Source organism: Haliotis cracherodii, unplaced genomic scaffold, assembly GCF_022045235.1.
Source record: "Haliotis cracherodii isolate W230 unplaced genomic scaffold, xgHalCrac1.p SCAF_5, whole genome shotgun sequence".
NCBI lineage: Eukaryota > Metazoa > Mollusca > Gastropoda > Lepetellida > Haliotidae > Haliotis > Haliotis cracherodii.
The window spans coordinates 55,099,800-55,119,452 of record NW_027266308.1 but is presented as its reverse complement, the minus strand read 5'-3'; the positions used below and the strand labels follow the sequence as shown (position 1 = coordinate 55,119,452).

General features: G+C 36.8%; 1 protein-coding gene across 3 annotated transcripts; it reads right to left on the bottom strand.

The window, feature by feature from the left end:
• Positions 1-2,775: 2,775 nt before the first annotated feature.
• LOC139443196 (uncharacterized) lies at positions 2,776-16,894 on the bottom strand. Of its 3 annotated transcripts, none has more exons than XM_071224157.1 (5): positions 16,807-16,894; positions 8,043-8,601; positions 5,928-6,106; positions 5,457-5,553; positions 2,776-3,145 (listed from the first exon to the last, which is right to left on the bottom strand). In XM_071224157.1, exons 2-5 carry the CDS (start codon positions 8,563-8,565, stop codon positions 2,925-2,927), a joined length of 1,020 nt encoding a protein of 339 aa, XP_071080258.1. In that variant the 5' UTR covers positions 8,566-8,601; positions 16,807-16,894; the 3' UTR covers positions 2,776-2,924. The 3 variants fall into 3 exon arrangements, with proteins under 3 accessions (XP_071080258.1, XP_071080260.1, XP_071080259.1); XM_071224159.1 differs by lacking the exon at positions 16,807-16,894 and adding an exon at positions 15,424-15,501; XM_071224158.1 differs by lacking the exon at positions 16,807-16,894 and adding an exon at positions 14,316-14,363.
• Positions 16,895-19,653: the final 2,759 nt, after the last annotated feature.

Here is a 19,653-nt window from a genome sequence, read left to right as displayed (position 1 = left end):
GTGGTAGAGCGTTCGCCCGGAGAGCGGAAGGTCCGGGGTTCGATCCCGCGTCATACCAAAAGACGTTAAAAGATGGTACTTGTTGTTACCCTGTCTGGCGCTCGGCATTAAAGGGCTAAAACAAGGACTGGTCGGCTCGGAGTCAGTATACTGTGTCTGAGTGGGGTATTCATGTTAAACTGCGGCATGGTATCTCAGTGTGCTAGCACTATAAATCGGCATCAGTCCGGACTAGTACAAGCAGCCACACACACACATGCATGCACATCTCTATATAAGTGCAATAATCTTGGACGCGACATTAAACCCAATTTCGGGGGAACGGGTGGCCCAGTCGTCTAAGGCGCCGCGATTCGCCGTGCAGAGTTGCGTCCCTTGGGCTCACCAGAAACCTATGATCGTGGGTTCGAATCCCAGTTCACCCCGATTATGTTTCTAGGTTTGTCCGCACCATACCCGTGCTCGTGGGTTTCACCTAAGTGGTAAACGTCTGAGACCTGCATCACTTTGGGCTTTCCTCCCACATTAAGCTGACACGCCGTGATATGACTGGAATACTGTTAAAAATGGCGTTAAACCCAACTCACTCACTCACAAAACCCAATTTCACCTCACCTCACCTCACCTCAGATCTATGTATGCCAAGCTCAAAACGTTTTGATACCCCATTGTATTCCATTCCTACAACCCTTCAATAGGCACGGTAACATTTTGACTTACACCACTAGGGTTTGTTATATCTGTACTTCATCAGGTTAGTCCATCATGATAATAGCCCATGTGCTGTATGTGGGTTAGCGCACCCCTACAAGGGCGATATGGATTCAGAGCCTAGAGGGGGCATGAACAAATACGTACAACTGTTTCCATCTCAGGTTCAACTAAAGTATTCACCTATGTTGAAGAAAGTCACAATTTCTTTGTTTTAAACATTTATTAAATATAACACTTCACATATCACTTTTGCACAAAAACGAGCAAAACAACCCCACAGATAAAATTTGAAATATCTAAAACAACAATAAAGGACTTGACAGAATAGATGGGTACTGGAAGTATTACATGGTAAAACACTGTCACAAACACTTAACATGGTTGCTGTTAAAAATAACAGCAATAAACAAGTAATTCATTAAATATTCCCATATTTTCAACTGTATAGATATATTTCTCTGGTACAAAATATAGAGGCATAAATGGTATATATAATTAGTCAATAAATCTTGGAGTTTTGTGTGGTGTTTGGCAGTTGTTGGTGTTTAATTTGAATTATAAAATAATTTGCCCATTGAGAATCTGTCACATTTCCTTAATCTTTTACAAGCCTACATTAATAAATATATAACCTCAGTTTTACAGCTAGAAAAAAATAGCATCTTTTATAAAGGAAAAGAAGCTTCCTATTCTGTTAAGCACTTGTATGTCAACTAAAACCATTGCAAAACTGACAATTTGAACAATGGATGTCATCGGAACAAATATGAAGTACCAAAAAATGGATTGCTGATGAAGTAAAACAAAAACAATTTCTATGTCAGCGTAGTGTTTGGCTAGAAACCTACTAAAACATATTAGCATGACTTCTTTGATTACTATGGAAGATATTCATCTTTGAAAATGATGATCAGAAATATGACATTGTTGCTCATGGACAATGCAGACTCTTGGAAAAAAGACTTTCATTGCATCTTTATCTGTTCAATCGATCTGCATTGGATTAAGGAAAAGGTATAAAGTAAGTGTACAGCTATTTACAAGACATTTACTATCTTTATAGTCATTAATACTATGTAGGGCATTGTCTATAACATAATTCTTAAAATAAATCTCTGATTAGAATCTATTAAATTAATCGCATTAAAATTTGATCTTAGTTCTTGCAATCACTAAACAAAGATCTGAGGACATCCCATTACTGGTCACATCCGAACGACCTTCCACCCGACCAATCAAAGCGTTGCTTACCAGATCATGAAAGTGACAGTCGGAATGTGTTTTCTAATCATGCAACCTCGAAAACGTTTACACGGGGTATTCCGAACAACAGTTACAGCCCGTACCACTGATTCCGTCAAAATTATCGTCTGTCTCTCTCTTCCGTCAAGGGTAAACATTTGAACAGAGGAGGCATTGCACAGTACGTGGGAAGCACTGCCATACAATTGCAACCATATATTAGACATTCTGGAATGTTTGTTTGTTCAGTTTTCAAAATTTTAATTGAGAACTGTGTCAACATATTTTTCGAGTGTAGTCTGAAATGGAAGTCGCCAGGTTGTAACGAGTGCTGTAAGGCTCGAGAAAGCAGCTTTCTAATTGGCTGATGTCGACTTCTTGTTCATCCTTTCAGTGGTCGGTCAAAGTTCCCAAAAGGTTTTTTTGAAGTGACCCGTAATGGGATGTCCTCAGATCTTTGTTTAGCGGCAGCAAGAACTTAGATCTGATTTTAATGAGATTGCTATTAAATAAAAGGCACGCCACCTTTGTAGGGCACGAGAGGTATGGGTAAACTTGGAATCAGCAGAATGGGCAAGTTATGATCACAGTGATAAGAATTAATGCTCAACGACGCCCGAAGCGACACAACAGTCAACTGACCTAATTACTACTTAACTTTTGCTTGTCCCTCTGGGAACTACTTTTTCAGTCCCCAGTCCCCAGTCCCCAGTTGATAAGTAAAACACCAAAGTTTGTTCTCTTATAAGAACCAAATTTTAACAACCATGTGCCAAAATACTTCTTTAGCATGAACTCAATAGAAATGTTCACTTGATCACCCTAAACTTGGTACAATGTTTGGTACTACGGATGGGCTTAAAAGGTAAGGAAATTTAAGTATTTCACAATTGCACTGTGTAAGTTAATTTTTATCACTGTTTTCATTGTAAATGTGCTGTAAGAACAACACTGGATCCCAGAATGTATCAGTCAACCTCGTAGAAATCACTGATTCTCTTTGCTAGGATGAGACTCTTCATCTGTGGGGAGACGAGATGGCGGTGCAGCATGCGCACTGTTGCCCCCGGGCTCTCCCCCCACACATACACCACATTCTTCATCGGCTGAGGTAGTTTCATGGTCTTCCACTGTGTGATGAGCTGTGTCGGTACCCCAACACGTTCTGCCATCAGACGCCAATCAGCTCCTGAGAAATATACTTTGTTATTGTTCTTACCGTATTCGATGTAATAAGCGCCCCGCTCTAATGAGCGCCCACGGCAATATTTGCTAATATATTGGCTAGTGAACAAACCAAATTAGCACCCCTTCCGATTGATCAATGTACACAAGACTTATTTATTCGCGTATAATACACACTTGTGTGTTATATGCACCCTTAATTATGGGCAAATAAATTCTGGAAGAATATATCTGTCATACATAAACATTTCAGGCTGTCAGCATAAACCATGACATTTATCTTTTAACTCTGTTTTTTTCACCAAAATAATATTCTAATAAGAGCCCCCTATTTCTAACTTTGAAATATTATTACGTCGAATACGGTAAATAGCTTCCACTGACAGAAGGAATGAATACATTCATATTTCCTTGCACATTGCTTTATCCTGTTCAGGCCATCCAGCAACAAACGTGTTCTGGCAGCTTATTGTGGTCGCAGAAAAAAACTATTGTATTCTGTAATACAGTCAAACACTGTTGTGTCGAACTTTCGTTTGTCTCGAAGTAAAAGTTTGGTCCTGCGTATTCCTTCTTTATTTATCATTTTCAGTTGTGTTGAACCTTGTATAATGTGAAATATTTATGTGGGTCCTTCACCTTTGACACAACAGTGTTTGACTTACTTCTTTTTGGTCAATAACAATTAATTTCAGAAATGTTGGAATATTATTTTCAACTGAATGTAATGATGAAGCATGTAAGGAAATGATGACTGGTGTTGTATATCCCTAATCTCATTGATGTAATGTTTCAGGTGTGTTACTGTGATGCAAACATTGAACAGTATGAAATTGATGGAACATTCCCACCTTTGATCAAGTGTCCTGGTCAAAGCTACATCTCATGCAATAATAATGTTTGGGATGTCTGCAAAGAGGAGGTAATATTCTGATATGGTAGAATTGTCTCCCTTAGACCATTTCTGGCACACACTCATCAACATAGTTTTAGTAATATCAAAGCACCTTCTCAGCAAGGCAAACAGAAAGATGGGCTTCTCTCATTGTAGCTATCCATTGCTCTTAGATGTGTAAAACAGATCTAACTGTCAATGAATTGCATTTGTCAATCGTGCCATATTCACTGCAATAAACACCTCTACTAGTCCTTATTATCATCTATACTAGTCTTACAGTCACCGCTACAAGTTTCAATAGTATCCTCTACTAGTCCAAACAGATACTGCTACTACTGGTACATCTAACAGTCATGTCTACTAGAGCTGGGACGAGTACCTCAGGTACTCGGGTCAAGTGGGTACTGAGTAGTACATGGGTACCCAAAGAACTACCCGGACCCGTGGTTACTCACATGATATACTGCTTAATGACAGAAATGATCTAGAACTCCATGGTTACACTACATGTCACAAACGTTAGCATTTCATTCCGACTATGCAAGCATTCCTTCTGACATTCATATGTTAGAATAAAGATAAAGCTTCAGTCAACTATTGTATGCATGACCATTTTGTAGTGTACCTAAATACTTTTTGCCAGATTTATGGTCAAACAATTCCCAATTGGACACTTTGTACACATCTCTTGGAGACCTACAGCAGCTACGCGGGATGGGTACCCGGGTTGTTAATTTGGACTAATCCCACCCCTTAGTTCTACTAGTCTAACAGTCACCTCCACTACTGGGACTGAGTGGTCAGGTTTGCTGATCTGCTTGATGCATGTCATTATGGGCTGGGCTGGGTAACTCAGGTCGGGGGGGTACTGAGTAAGACCCGGGTTGGACTACCCGGACCCGTGGTTAGTCACGTGATTACATTGTTTAATGGCAAAAATGATCTAGAACTCTATGGTTACACTATATGTTGACAAATGTTCACATTTCTTTCTGGCTATGCACAAATTCCATCTGACTATATATGTTTGAATTAATATAAAACTTCAGTGTATGCATGACCAGATCGGTTTATACGTGAAACTAAATACATTTTGACAAGAGTACGGTCAAATGTTTCCCAATCGGACATTTTGTACCTATCTCTTAGGACCTACAGCGGGTAGCCGGGTAGGGTCAGGTAATAGCGGGGTTGGTACCCGGGTAGTAAACGCGTCCCAGCCCTAATGTCATTCTATCCGAATTGCGCTGATCGATGTTCATGATGTCACTACTTTATTGTCTGGTCCAGATTAGATTATTTACAGACTGACGTCATCTACCTGGGAAAAAAGCAACCAACAAACAAACAAAACTGCTCCTAACAGTCAGCTCTACGAGTCCCATCACGGTATCCCCTCTACTGGCCTCCTACTCACCATTGCCCTTATACAGACTGAGGTCCTGAATGACGAGTTGAAGTAGCCCCTTGTGCATGTTGTTGATGTGAGTATCGCCAGGCAGCTTACAGGAAGGCTTCAAGAAAACAACACATTCATTTCAAATTAAATTAACCGCCTTGGCAATTAAATTTTAACAAATATAAGTTCATTTTATTTATCCAAAATAAATTTCTACAGCTAAATATGATATTTACCGAGAATCATAATCTAAATGCAGTTATATTCTGTTATGTCTTGCCAGGTGCAAGTCATATTTCTTACTTGCCTTCAAAACACAGCAAAGAAAGTAAATGTTGAAAAGTTTCAAGATTTCATTAACATTGATAAGAAAACCATGTAAATTAATCCAGTGCAAGTAATTTCAGCATTTAATTCCAACGAATCAGCATAAACTCACTCAACCACACAAAAAATCTCAACTAAGTAGAATCAAGGGAGGTAACTCACGGTAGCTATGTGTACCCTCTCCAGGTTGATTCTGACTGCAAGGGGGAGGTTACTGTGAGCAGACACTGGGCAGCTGGTGGGGGTGGGAGCTGGCGAGGGATCAGATGCCGCAGTCACTGGCTGGATTGATGGGGTGTCCTCCACTTCTATCTTCGGGGCAACAAACACTTGTGTGCCACCTGCAATACCAATAAAACAAAGTTGATCAACTTACAGATCATGTTTACTGTTGTGACATCTAATAAGAGCATGTCAGTAATGAGATCAGGCCAAAAGAAACTGATTATTTGTTCTTCAGATTTCTTTTCCAAAAGTGAGGATAAGGAGGAAGACATTGATGGATTTAAAAGAGTTTGATATTTTCTGTTGCCAGATTGTTAGGAGGGTCGATTGATAAGCTCTGAGCCACACATAGAAGGAATTGGGTAATAGTGAAAGCTTTTGTTGTGGACTTTTACATGATGTCATAGGGGTATATCCACCAAAACTTGAGTCAATTGAGCAAATTTATTTTGCTGTGACAAGTCTGTAAAATAAAGCAGCGGTTTGAGTCCTTTGGAAAATAGACAAACTTGAAGAATGTGCAGTAATTCTGCACATTCAAAGAAAATATTTCTCTGTGACTGTTTCTCTTTTGAACTGGTTTTACATAGGTATATATACTAAATATTAATAATTTGCCTCATATAATACTTCTATGTTCCCTCTGTCAGACTTGTTTATTTACTGTTGTTATGTGCAAAAAAGTATTTAACAATCTGTGCAGCAGGCCAAATTTCCCTTCATAGGCCAGTCAGTACCCTCCAGTTGAACCACCTCCTGCATGTATTTCTGTGCTTGCATCTCTGTACAATTAGTAACATCCATCAGGTATAAGGAAAATGTAGATTTCACCTGGGCACGGTTTAGTAAGAATATGGCTGAGGCTGCAAGAGCCTAGACTGAAACCTCCCCAGCCACCCAACCGAACTCATTCATATATAAGGGTGTAAACTAACATCTAGTCTCAGAAATGTACATACTTTACAGAAAAAAACAGCTGTTAAGTTATAGTTATAAAATATAATAAAAAGGAGCCCAGAGACTTTCTTCGTTTTCTCATACTGCAGTACCGGTAATCTAGACTTGCCAAACATCATAGACTTTCATAGGCTGTATTGGATATATTTGTTTCAGGGTCTGTATGACAGACTAATAAGGGCGGAATGAGTTATATTTTGTCTACTCTTAAGCATGAGCATCACAAAACTGGGATACAATGGCATTCAGTCACCAAGCTTAACCACCAACATAAGATGCTGGAGACCTATATTTATACCCAGAATCACAACTGGTTCTTCTCTGCAAGGTGGGATGAAATAGGGGGAGATACTTTATTAAAACAAGATTGTGGAAGAAGGAAGAAACCTCGACCAAATTCCTCCCCAATTTCAATAGAACAAGTTCTCAAAAGACTAGGATATAATAGGGTACTTCTCATAAACCAGCCTCAAACATGGTCCAAGGTATCCCCAGGAATGTCTGGCCTGCTACACTGGTTTGGAGAGATTGTGACCACACATAACGTTGAGGACAAAATGTACTGTAATAAATCTGCACATTGATGTATTATATACTAATTGCCAAAAGAAATGCGAACCATAGAAACATATAAAGAAGTATGTACGTTAAGAAGAATTTCCAATGTGTACTTAATGCCAAAACTAACTATCACTTAAATGTTACCACAGTGTCTTTATTCTTATCACAATATGCTGCACGTGATTTCCAAACTTTATACACTAATCCTGCACTATACAAATGACGCATCTTGAGTCATAGACCTATGACGTCACATGTGATGTGTTCATGAGCATCAGTTCACAGAACATACCAGTACGTTCGGTTGTGCATCGAACTGATCAAATATTTCTTGAATATGAATAATTCTTCTTATATTAACACACATGTATGGTGTTCGCCTTTCTTTTTTTGGTGAGTATATATCCTTGGTTTATTGTCACAGTTTTCAAGAAATTTAATTCAAGATAATGCAATCCTCTGGGCTAACATCTAATCATCATGGCAAATTGTAAAATCCATTTTTAATTAAAAGCTGGTTAAGCGGCTACTCACATGACTCGTACCACAGGTACTTGGCCTTCTTCCTGAGTTCCCCATCATCTTGACACCGGCCAAGGTCCTGCAAACCATTCTCTACTTTCAGCTTTAGTTTGAACAGTTTTGCAAGTTCTGTATTTAACAAAGTCACTCGAGTTTCCAGCTCTTCTAACCGGTTTTCATCAAAATCTTTTGATTTATGTGACCTCGTCTTCACTCCATTCCTATTCAGCTCTGCAATCACAGCCAATAATTCAATCATTGGAATTTCTAAAATGTCACAGTTGGCATCAAAATCCATTTCATTTCCACTCTGTCTCCCTGCTTCGACTAAACGTAGAGTCAGAGTTCTCAATTTATCTTTTATCTGTTCATTTTCTGTTTGAAGTATTGTCACTTGTTCCCTGAGTTGTGAGGTCTCCTTGTTGAGATCATCAAGATGTTTAGAGTTACTGCCCCTGGATGAAGGTCGCGAACTTGTCTTTGATTTGCTCTTTGTTGATTCCCTTTTAGGTGAGCTTACTTTTGTTGCTGACATCTTTGATTTTTACAGTTTCACACATTACTCAACTATCTGAAACATGAAGAATAAAACATTCAGAGGCTGATGATACACATACAAACCACACTGATAACATCATTGACCAGACAATCCAGTGATTATTATCATGAGCATCGATCCACGCAATTGGGATCGATGACATGCATCAACCAAGTCAGCGAGCCTGACCACCCAATCCTGTTAGTCGCCTTTTACGACGAGCATAGTCGCCTTTTACGGAAAGCATGAGTTGCTGAAGACCTATTCTACAAGGGAATCTTCACGGGTTACTGATAACCTCAAACAATGAGATGAGGAATGTAACAATATATATATCAAACTATCAATGCACATTTAACTACGTTTATAATGAACTCAAAGGGACCACTAATTTTAGTTTGTAATAACCGTAGTTGGTTACAAGCATATACACAGCAAATGGCTTGGACTAAAAAATAAGTTTGTTATATCGGTCAGTTCATTATAAGCTTGTTTGTTATAAACGTAGTTTACTGTATTGCAATTGTTTGCCCAATTCTATTATATCAAAAGGAATTGTAAATGCCAATGGTCCTGTCGATGGTATGCATTGTATTCGCTAGTTTCAGTCACAATGAGTTTGTTATTAATTACATATACTTCATGCATGTATCCTGGAACATGAACAATATATTTCCTTTCACAATCTATTTTAATTATCTGCACATCATTCAGATTACAAACTGTTGCTGACCATTATTTTAACTTGTCATACAAAGTCTGTTTATATTACCACAACTTGGACATTCCACATCAAGTGTATAACATTTTTCCAATCAGTTTTATGATCATGACATTTTCAGCCTAATGGTATATGGTAATACGCACTGACACTCTCTCTGACTTAGTTTCATATCCCTAATCTTAGGTACAGCTCAATTTAATAGCTCAATCTAGCCTAAACCAATAACCCCAAACCAACAAACTTACTGCCAGTTATAAATCATTACATGAATCATTCAGTGATCTTCAGTGTTAAAACGAACTTCAAACACCCCGTGTAATGTGCTCTATCATTAACACCTGTCATGTTTATAACCATCTTCGTCAGTTTATGGTACAACTGTTATCTTGACAACTAGTATTTGTGACACATGTCTCTAGTAAACCTGCTCTTGTCAATATTTAACTGGAGACATGCCTTTATCTTGTAGCCTGGAATTTAACTCCATGCAGTGGACCATTGAATTTGGCTGTTTGTCTCTGAGATCAGTCAGTGTAGGTACATATTTGCACCGGACAAAAATAATTTTGACAGAACTGAAACCCAAATATAACACATGTGCAATCTGTGGGACTGCATTTTCTGCCAAGCAAATAAATAATATTTTGTTGGATTAAGGCCACATAACAATTTTTTTATTTCTAATCACTGAGGAACCCCAAACCATAATCCTGACCATAATACTTTTTCTCCTCATAATAAATTCAGTTCTGGCTCTGCATGTCCATGGGTATTAACGCATTCCAAAGTTTCACTTTTTGATGCAACCAATTCAAACAACTACTATGAGGTTAAGCTAGATTAAATGTACCATGTACTCTGGCTTCAGACTAGTGGCTTTAGACTGTATCTAATAAACAATGTTATTGTTCTAACTTGTTATTTAGTCTTGTTCGTGTTCTTGGCATTTGATTGTCAATTTGTTTCAAGAATCCACCAACATTGAATATTTTGCATCCCTTTTGCACAACACAAATGACAATGCTGAATGACACAAACAACAATAGATAAACAAGTCTCTCGTCTCTCAACCACTTCCCCTCGATAACATACTCCAAGAAAAATCTTCTAAATCTACTGTCGCTCATATCAGGTAAACTGCTGTCTAACCCACTGCTGGGAAACCCAGAGTAACGCATCAATCTCTGGTCGACCTTTGTGACATTTCAAGACCTTTCAGTGACCTCTTCTGTTTATTCAGCTATCATGGAGTAGTAAAGCCGCAATCAGATTTGTGTGCTTGAGTGTTTTAGTGCTCTGTGCGGCAATTTGTCATCTTTCTATCATGGAGATCTCATTAGGACAAGCAGAGTGTATAACTGATCGATAAACAACTCAAAGACCTCTCAGGAATTAAATCTTAAATCAAGATAGATTATTTTTACATTGCAGCAACAGTGCTTGTTGTCAAGTCATTTTTTAAATTCATGGAATCAGTTACATGACCAATTTGTAGTACTTCAGTCAGCAATATTCCAGCTACTGTATTTGACGCAATAAGTGCGCAGGGCGCTCTCAAAATTAGAAATAGGGGGCTCTTATTAGAATATAATTTTGGTGAGAAAAAAAACGAGTTGAAAGATTGTAAATTTCATGGTTGATGCTGACAGCCTGAAATGATACAAAAGAAAAGTCTGTGTGTATTATACACGACAGATATATTTTACAGAATTTAATCGCCCATGTAACACACGAGTGCGTATTATACACGAATAAATAAGTCTGGAGTACATTGATCAATAGGAAGGGGTGCTAATTTGGATTGTTCACTAGCCAATATATTTGCAAATATCGCTGTGGGTGCTTATTAGAGCAGGGCGCTTATTACATCGAATACGGTATATCAGGTCATTCCTAATCAAATCAGGGCCAGGCACACTAGTGACTGATTTGTTTGTTGTTTTACACCTCACTCAGCAATATTCCAGCTATATGACGGTGATCTGTAAATAATCATGTCTGGACCAGACAATCCAGTTATCGACATCATGAGCATCAATCCACGCAATTGGGATACGATGACATGCATCAACCCAGTCAGCCAGTCTGACCACTCGATCCCGTTAGTCGCCTCTTACGACAAGCAAAGTCGCCTTTTAAGGCCAGCATGGGTTGCTGAAGACCTACTCTACCCCCATCTTCACATGATACATGCACCATGACACAATTTATTGTACCCAATGCTTTTCATACAATCCAACAAAAATGGTGGCTGAAATGTGCGGCTGGCTGAGTTGGGAACAAAATGTCTGATTTGGAATTGTTTTACCCCAGCCCTGGCCAAAAATATTTAGATACCTGTATCAAACGAACAGATCATGCGTACGCTGAAGTTGACTGTTTTATCTTTATTCAAATATATACGAGTCAGAAGGAATGTGTGCATCGTCCGAAAGAAATGTGAACATTAGCGACTTGTAGTTTTGAAATTTTTTTGAAAATTTAAAAAGACTTGATTCATGAAAATAGAATAAAATAAAGTCTCTTAGTAGTGTTTACATATTTTCGGTATTTAAAGCCCCACCTTAATATTTGGAGGAATTATTCAGTCTAATGAGGTGATGGATCTAGTTATAAGGCTCTGTGCTTAAATCCATGCATTCCCAGTAATCTTATCCAATATAACCCATTTTATTTTTTTGCATATTTGACATTTGGTTCTCATACACGCTCACATACAAAGCATGTTGAAAGACAATCCAGAAAAGTGCCTTATTCATTGACACACTCCACCAATCATGTCAACCCTTGACACAGCCTTTTGTTGACGCCCAATATATTGGCACAGGGCAACATCAGGGGTGAATCAGATAGACCTCACACAAAACAACTTAAAACGCTTGGAAATCTGATCCTGCACCTATAAATCACAAAGGATACAGTATTATACCGTATCCGACGTAATAAGTGCCCAGGGCGGTCTCAAAATTAGAAGTATAGGGCTCTTATTACCATATTATTTTGGTGAAAGATAAATTTCCTGGTTTATGCTGACAGCCTGAAATGTTTATATACGACAAATATATTTTTCAAGAATTTGATTGCCCATAATAAAGGGCGATTATAACACACAAGTGCGTATTATACGCGAATAAAAAAGTCTTGTGAACATTAATCAATCGGAAGGGGTGCTAATTAGGATTGTTCACTAGCCAATATATTAGCAAATATCCCAGTCGGCACTTATTACGTCGAATACGGTAATAAGGAATTACATTTCCCATGAAAGTAAACCCACTCTGTTGTTAACTGCTATGGCTAACCTCCAGATTGCAACTTCTCGGACAATACTCTAGATCCCATTTCCTAATATTGCAATTTATAATTATATGTAGACACTGCGTGAAAATTGGACCTTGTTTCTTTTTAATCAGGATAATTGGTAGCTGCTGAATTTGACTAGAAGACAAAGTGGGTTTGAATGACAAGCATCAAATTTCCTGGGACTGGCAATTGGACTGAGCATAGCGCCTCCTTTAATCAGTCATCATTTCTTAATTTTCAAATTTTGACTAACTGGGCTCGATCCAAGGACCAATCAGGACTCAATCGTATTTGTAATTTGTATAAAATATTATTTCATTTCTTCATTTCCTTATTCAGTCTTCAATTATATGAAAATAAAAAGATACATCTGCAAAATACACAGGAAAACAACTGTTATGTCTCAAAATGACTGATGCACAATGTGACCTCTTGTTAGTGCAAACACTAAATATACAAAGCAAACCCTTCTCGGACAGCAGTGAATACTTTTCCATATAATTCTGCACCCTAAGGAAACTATTTATTGTTTTGAATCACATAATGTTTTGCCAAATGAATTAAGAATTATAAGATCCTGGTCTCTCATACAAACTCAGACAAACCAAATGCTACAAGCCAACCTACAAAACATTGACATTATACATTTCCCCAGTTTCAGGCTAAAAATGAAGTGATGCGTTGACTCAGTTGTACCCAAGAGATATGAACAGTTTCATTTTAAAGATTGATAGTCTCATCAGCATGATAATATACCCAAAGGATGGTGTATGATATGGACTCTGCAAATTCAAAAAATCATTATCAAATGTGAATGCACAACGCAATTTAGTAAGTGGTCAAATGTGACAAATGAAATATTTGGGATAAAACTTTCTTAGTAGAGTACAGATTCTAGTACTTTTGGGGTTGAGTCCCATCCGGGATTCCAACCCACACTGACAGACTGAGGCACCTAATCACCAGCACACAAAGTCAGCGATCTAACCCACTCAGCCACTGAGGCTTCCACGAAAATGAAAGTCCAACAACTGGTAGTCTAGATCACGTACTTTGTGTACCCCTCTGACAAGTGTAAATTCAAAACCCAACCCAGAACAGAACTAGAATCTTTACTAAGAAAGTGTTATCCCAAATATAACATTTGTTACATTGTTCATAATTAAACATTGTGCTCTTCCATATTTTCATGTTTTGGACCTATAACATAACTTCAGTGGTCATGTTTCTAGTATTTGAACATGAGCCAGTCTATGATCTAAGCTGATTTTCTGAAGAGATGTTGGCATAACAAGCACATGGCATAAAACTCTGGGTCAAAATTTGGTCTTTATCACCATTTCTAGACACAGTAATGTAGATCATCTGTCCACCATTTGCAAAAGATAGAAATAACAAAATACAAATGTTCCATAAATTTCCTCACAATATTTCAAAGTCTACTGTACTTGAAAAATTTAAACATTCATCCCCACAAAACCCTTATCCTATTTCATGATGTATTTAATTTCTGCCTAAGTCTGACATTATGAAATCAGGTTTTGAAATTAAGAGGGTCCTGTGGTCCTTAGAGTATGGTATTTGAATCAAGAGAGCCCCTAAATCTTAAATTCTTAACTTAGGATTGTGTCAAGAACCCCTTAATTTCAAACTTAATTTCAAACATTTGAATAGGTTTTGCCTTATTTACTTTCAGCAAGTCCTACCAAGCAATACATACCCATACATGGTGGCGCTGACACTGTTTACTGGTTGACAGACAACAGTTCCACCTGTGCTATAACTGTTATAATGGCTATTCAATATGTAGAAGCAATTGAAATATGTGTCCGCTGTGAGCATGGTGAGTGTACTTAAAGGACTGAATAGAAAACTGGGACTGATTTTTTTCTTTTCTCCGTTGCATTATGTCCAGTTGTGATTCAAGCTGTCAGTGGACTAGCTCTTACTTGTACTTGACAAATGTCATACTTCAGAATGTCATATAAACATATTTATTTCCATAAGTTGGATGGATTGGCAAACAAGCAAATTTTGCTAATCTGAATGCCTCTCCCAAACATGATACATATACAAATTACAATGTATTTTGCATATATTACATTACATAAGTGACATTAAAGATAGTTATTGTTCTGTAAGTGTTTAATTACTGGATTATCTTTTGTAACTACAGCTACGTTATTATGTACAGCTACGTTATTATTTACATCCGGCACTTGAGAATGTCAAGTCAGCTGTACAATGATTAACTAAAAGGATATTTATAAGAGTTATTATTCCACTTGAAATAACTGATAATGCCAGTGTTTAAAATCAGGGATGAAAGTCTTGTCGTAATGTAAAACGTTGAAATTGTTGGATGACCCTACTTTCTAATATTAAAGAAGCAAATAGGGATTAAACCTCAAGGATCCCCATTCATTTATAACAATTACAAATAATGCAAACAGCTGAAAACTGAATTACAGTGGCAGAAGAAAGTATTATTCAACAACAAATTAATTACTTTTTGTTTTTGCATCACTAAATCACCGACCTCTATTCACACAGCATCATCCAATTTTAAACATCAAAGGCAAAGTCCTTGCCAAGAAAGATGTTGAAAAATCAGGTGGAATTTGACACTTTGACATAACGCCTGAAATGCTGTCCTCCCAAAATATCAACATACCAAGTCTAAAACAAAAACGTTAATGGTCCAGTGAGCCTGTTCCCTTTATCCTCTTAAAACATACAAATACCAAATGGCTGAATGATAAAGACAGAATGATTATTTATTCTCACATGTGAAAATCAATGAACTATGAAATGAAGCAGTCTGTTACCTGATATAATCCCAATAAACAAGACCCCGATCTTGATAAGGATACAACAACAACTGAAATCACTGGTGCATGAGTTTGTACAGGGTGGTCACCAAGCATTGTGGTATGTTGTGCCTGCTGTCAGCCATGAATGGAGGGTCTGAATAAACAGGGCCAAGTACCTTGAACCATGCTTGAATAAAATAGTAATTAAAATTACATAACAAGGGTAATACTTCAAAAACGTCTTAATGAACCACATTATAATCCTGGTTGTAATTAACTACTGTTCATGTGAATAACCAACCAGTGATTGGCACCATTCACTAACGAGATAATCGTTGAATATAACAATGTATTGTAAGATGATTGAGTGAGTTGGGTTTAACGCTGCTTCTAACAATATTCCAGTTACATCGCGGTGTGTCAGCTTAATGTGGGAGGAAAGCTGAAAGTAATGCAGTACTCTGACGTTTACCACTTCGGTGAAACCCACAAGCACGGGTATGGTGCTGACAAACCTAGAAACATAATCGAGCGAACCGGGATTCGAACCCACAATCCTAGGTTTCTGGCATGCCCAAGGGATGCAACTCTGCACAGAGAATCGCAGCGCCTTAGATGACTGGGCCACCCATGCCCCCGTATTGTAAGGGATTTTACACTGACAAATATATTTCTAAATAATCAATCAACACTTACAAAATTTTTAACTGCTATATGGCTAAGATTTCAGCAAACCATTAAATATACTTTGGTCTCTAAATTCAATAATAAAGTTTTAACAGCATTATGCGTCATAACATTTGTACTGTGAAAATGCAAAAGAAAAAATGTTTCAGCAATAATCAAAAGATGTAAAATTGAAACAAAATGTTAAACTATTATTCCATTAAATACTTTAGAAGTCTTTACACTATTTTCCAAATTTTCTTGCCATGTCAACATGGTTCTAATGGATTATAAATACCAAGGCTGGATATAACATAAGCTAATTGTACAGAGAGATAACATGGAGTCTATTCAAGTCAAAGTACCAGAAAGTATGTTCACAACATGTTCTCTTCTCCATAAACTGACATGACAGCTCTCATTCAATAGGTCAGATATATCAAACGTGTCTATCGTTAAACCTCTGCGGGTTTTCTATAGAGGTACATAAGTGTGCAAATCCCGCGATATTTCAATATCAATAGTATCAAAAGACCTCTTTTCAGGGTAATAATGTCCATGAATCTCATAATGTTGTTGGAAAAGTCAACATATACTGACAGAAGTTCGGAATAAAATCATGAAACAGTGATTTGAAACCTCAGTTCGACCATATCAGTACCAGGCAGGTGCCCGTTTTGTCAAAATGTCACGTTCAGTTTAAAAAAAAGTAAAGAAAATAATTTAACTTACCTTTTAAAACTCTCACAGTATAATCCTTTACGCTCCCGCGCCAACAAAGACGGGCCGCTGTCAATAGGCCTCTGATAATACCCTCTCACGACCATTCAGTTTACATTGGATACGGCGTGCCTTAAAATCAGGACAAAGCCGGTCGTTCTAAGTGAAATATTCTTTAAATGTTGTAAATTTCTTTGGCACGGTTGATGAAATATATCTTTTGTAACTAGTGAGGTTAAATTTGATCTAGATTTTAAAATTGTAATTCATCCCTTTTCCTGAAAAGCCCATTGAAATATAATCGGAACATTTTCCCGGTTACCTATGATCCGATTTGTCGATTTGTTTACAAGCTATTTGTTTACATTCTATATACTATATTCTTTGCAACTATCAACCGATACGTGTTTTGTAAGAATACGTCAGTTTGGTGGAAATCTTGATAAAAAACATTATTATGAGGCTAAATTAACAGGACATTTTGTCATTTAATTTACATTGTTCAAGTGTTTTACGGTATTATTAAAAGTACCAGATAGCTATGTTTGTGTTCTTTTTCAAATGTACATATTTGTTATCTATCAAATTTTTATTTGACATTCTTTACTGACATCATTTGATATTCTATTCATTGGAAGTTTGCGCCTCTTCTATACTTCTCTTTAGCTTTTCTTAGGGCTTCCTATGTCAATTTAAAGAAATTGTTACGGTTATAGTCAATGTATCGCACTTCAAATGTGAGGCCATACCAGTATTGTTTCTTGTCTTAGAGGTTTTCTTGGTTAACATGGAAAGACGCAGGTGTGAAATAAATATATATAAAAAATTAGGGTTGATTTGAGATTTATTTTCTTGAATTAACCACTTGAAACATAATTATTTTTTTGTTATAACATAAATTCTATATTCGGCGTACTAGTAAGCGCCCGGGTCTAATAGGCGCCCACGGCGATATTTGGTAATATATTGGGTAGTGAACAATCCCAATTAGTACCCCATCTGATTGATAAATGTACACAAGACTATATATTCGTGCATAATACGTTTGTTATATGCACCCTTAATTATGAGCAATTAAATTCTGGAAAAAATATATCTGTCGTATATAAACATTTCAGGCTGTCAGCACAAACAACGAAATTTACGATCTTTCAACTCTGTTGTTTTTCACAAAAATAATATTCTAATAAGAGGCCTCTATTTCTAATTTTGAGAGTGCGCTGGGCGCTTCCTACGGTATAACAAAATCATGGTCCTGATAAGAATATTTTCAATAAAAAACCCGATGTATCGTTCTTTCTTTCTTAATTTTGATTTTTTTCAGCAGACTCAATGAAACAAGAAGAAACACATTGGTTTGACATATATGTATCTGTTGAATAATATTTATTATTACCGCATTTACTTATCATTATTTTTATATGGGAAACACAACAAATGTTGTCAGTAAGTAACATTTATTATTTATCTTAGTAGGGTGGTTTCAGTTTTTTTTCTGAATTATTTTTAGCATTACTTCAACTCAACGGAAAAAAGCAGGGATACCTGGAATGAAAAAAGCCTTTTCTGTCATTCCTGGTCAGGGAAAATAATTGAAACAAAGCTTCATTATAAAGGAATTACCTTTACAGCAAATCCAGGTCGTGACTTCATGAAATGACAATGTATGTTGTTCACATACACATCATTTGTGTCATATTGATTAATGTTGTTAATCATTCATTAAAAGTTGTTTGATAAATAAAACTTTATTTGTTCCTATACACAATTGTTATAATTCTAAAACAAGTATTTGTAAAAAGATGTTGTTGACATGGTAAATTTTATTATCTTATACAATGACAGACCAATTTAATTGATTGTTTTATGAATGTTCTTGTTCTGTATTTCAATTTATAAATGTTATCAGGATTATTTTGAGATTAATTCCCCCAAACAAACAATTAAAAAAAGTGTCTAAGAAAACATATTTATTATCATATTTTTCTTATTTATTTATTTTTGTTTACTTTACCACATGTGTAGGATGGGCTCATCTGTTAAAGCAAGATAATAAATCTGCTAGGCCTGATATTTTGTGACATGAAATGAGGAACAGGCTATAACATCTTAAACATCATATGTTTGATAAATCATGACAATAATTGAATCTGCAAATATGATCAAAGTCCAGATTTCAACGAGGTAATTATATCTATTTGACCTAAGATGTTTCTTTCGATTTTATCTGTTGATTTTAAATTGACACATTTCATTTTACCTGTGATGTTCCAGGTTCACATTATGTTTGTTGAAATATAAAAAAAAATTAACACAAGAATAACATAATTTTGGCCCATTTTGCCCCTGAAGGAAATAAAGTCAAGTATTTTATCAAAAACATATTTGTGGGAAGATATGTTATTGAGAAATGTGGTATCAATATGTTGTAACGATGTCTCCCATCGATTATGCAAGCAGTAGTTGTAACGAAAATGGTAGACACTCTTTGAATACGAAGACAGTCCTTACGATTGTTGGATAGCTTTACTTATCATTAAGTTTATTCGAAACTATGTCTCAAAGTCAACGAATGTCAAGCGCGTCACTTCCGTAAACAGAAATGGCGCTGTAAGAAGAAACAGGCTCCGAAGTATCGATCGATATTTGGTCTAGTATGACTGTGCTCGCCTGTTTCATTGCTTAACTCTCGTCCTAACAGAATTCAGCCAGTTCCCATAAGATTGAATCATTGATCCTTCTTCGATGGGGGTTTACTGAGCAGCAGACGGTATCTTTCGATTTCTTTGAGGACATGGAAAAGGTTTCGGTGGATGGGAAATACACCGTTTAATTGTTTGCCTTTTACAAACGAACGAA